This window comes from Austrofundulus limnaeus, unplaced genomic scaffold, assembly GCF_001266775.1.
Source record: "Austrofundulus limnaeus strain Quisiro unplaced genomic scaffold, Austrofundulus_limnaeus-1.0 Scaffold62, whole genome shotgun sequence".
In the NCBI taxonomy this organism is placed as follows: Eukaryota; Metazoa; Chordata; class Actinopteri; order Cyprinodontiformes; family Rivulidae; genus Austrofundulus; species Austrofundulus limnaeus.
Window position 1 is genome coordinate 107,991 of NW_013952464.1, and position 919 is coordinate 108,909.

At 36.5% G+C, this 919-nt stretch overlaps 1 protein-coding gene across 1 annotated transcript; it reads right to left on the reverse strand.

The window, feature by feature from the left end:
• Positions 1-389: 389 nt before the first annotated feature.
• On the reverse strand, positions 390-913 carry LOC106518491 (gastrula zinc finger protein XlCGF57.1; the record flags this gene model as incomplete). Its single annotated transcript, XM_014009804.1, is given in 1 exon segment — positions 390-913. A coding segment is annotated over 1 exon segment (489 nt), but the record flags the coding sequence as incomplete, so codon positions are not given.
• Between the last annotated feature and the right edge of the window lie 6 nt (positions 914-919).

Genomic DNA, 919 nt, shown 5'->3' on the forward strand with positions numbered 1-919 from the left:
CAAACTATTTTCCACACTACACGTACAACAACACTCTACAGCTGTTTAAAATCTGAGAACTTAAGTGACGAGAAGTCTGAATATTAACAGAAAACTGTTTATCCTCATGTGTGGATTCTCATGTGTCTGTTTAAACTTGACTTATGTCCAAACTTTTGTCCACAAAGATCACAAACAAATGGTTTCTGTCCTGTGTGGATKMTCATGTGTSTGTTTAAATTAGACTTTAGTCCAAACTTTTGTCCACAAAGATCACAAACAAATGGTTTCTGTCCTGTGTGGATTCTCATGTGTCTGTTTAAATTAGACTTTAGTCCAAACTTTTGTCCACAAAGATCACAAGCAAATGGTTTCTGTCCTGTGTGGATTCTCATGTGTGTGTTTAAAACTGACTTTTGTCCAAACCTTTGTCCACAAACATCACAAGCAAATGGTTTCTCTCCTGTGTGGATTATCATGTGTCTGTTTAAAACTGACGTTAGTCCAAATTTTTGTCCACAAAAGCCACAAACAAATGGTTTCCGTCCTGTGTGGATGATCTTGTGTCTGTTTAAATATGACTTTTGTCCAAACCTTTGTCCACAAACATCACAAGCAAATGCTTTCTCTCCTGTGTGGATTCTCATGTGTCTGTTTAAATTAGACTTTAGTCCAAACTTTTGTCCACAAAGATCACAAACAAATGGTTTCTGTCCTGTGTGGATGATCATGTGTGTGTTTAAATTAGACTTTAGTCCAAACTTTTGTCCACAAAGATCACAAACAAATGGTTTCTGTCCTGTGTGGATGATCATGTGTGTGTTTAAATTAGACTTTAGTCCAAACTTTTGTCCACAAAGATCACAAACAAATGGTTTCTGTCCTGTGTGGATGATCATGTGTGTGTTTAAATTAGACTTTAGTCCAAACTTTTGTCCAC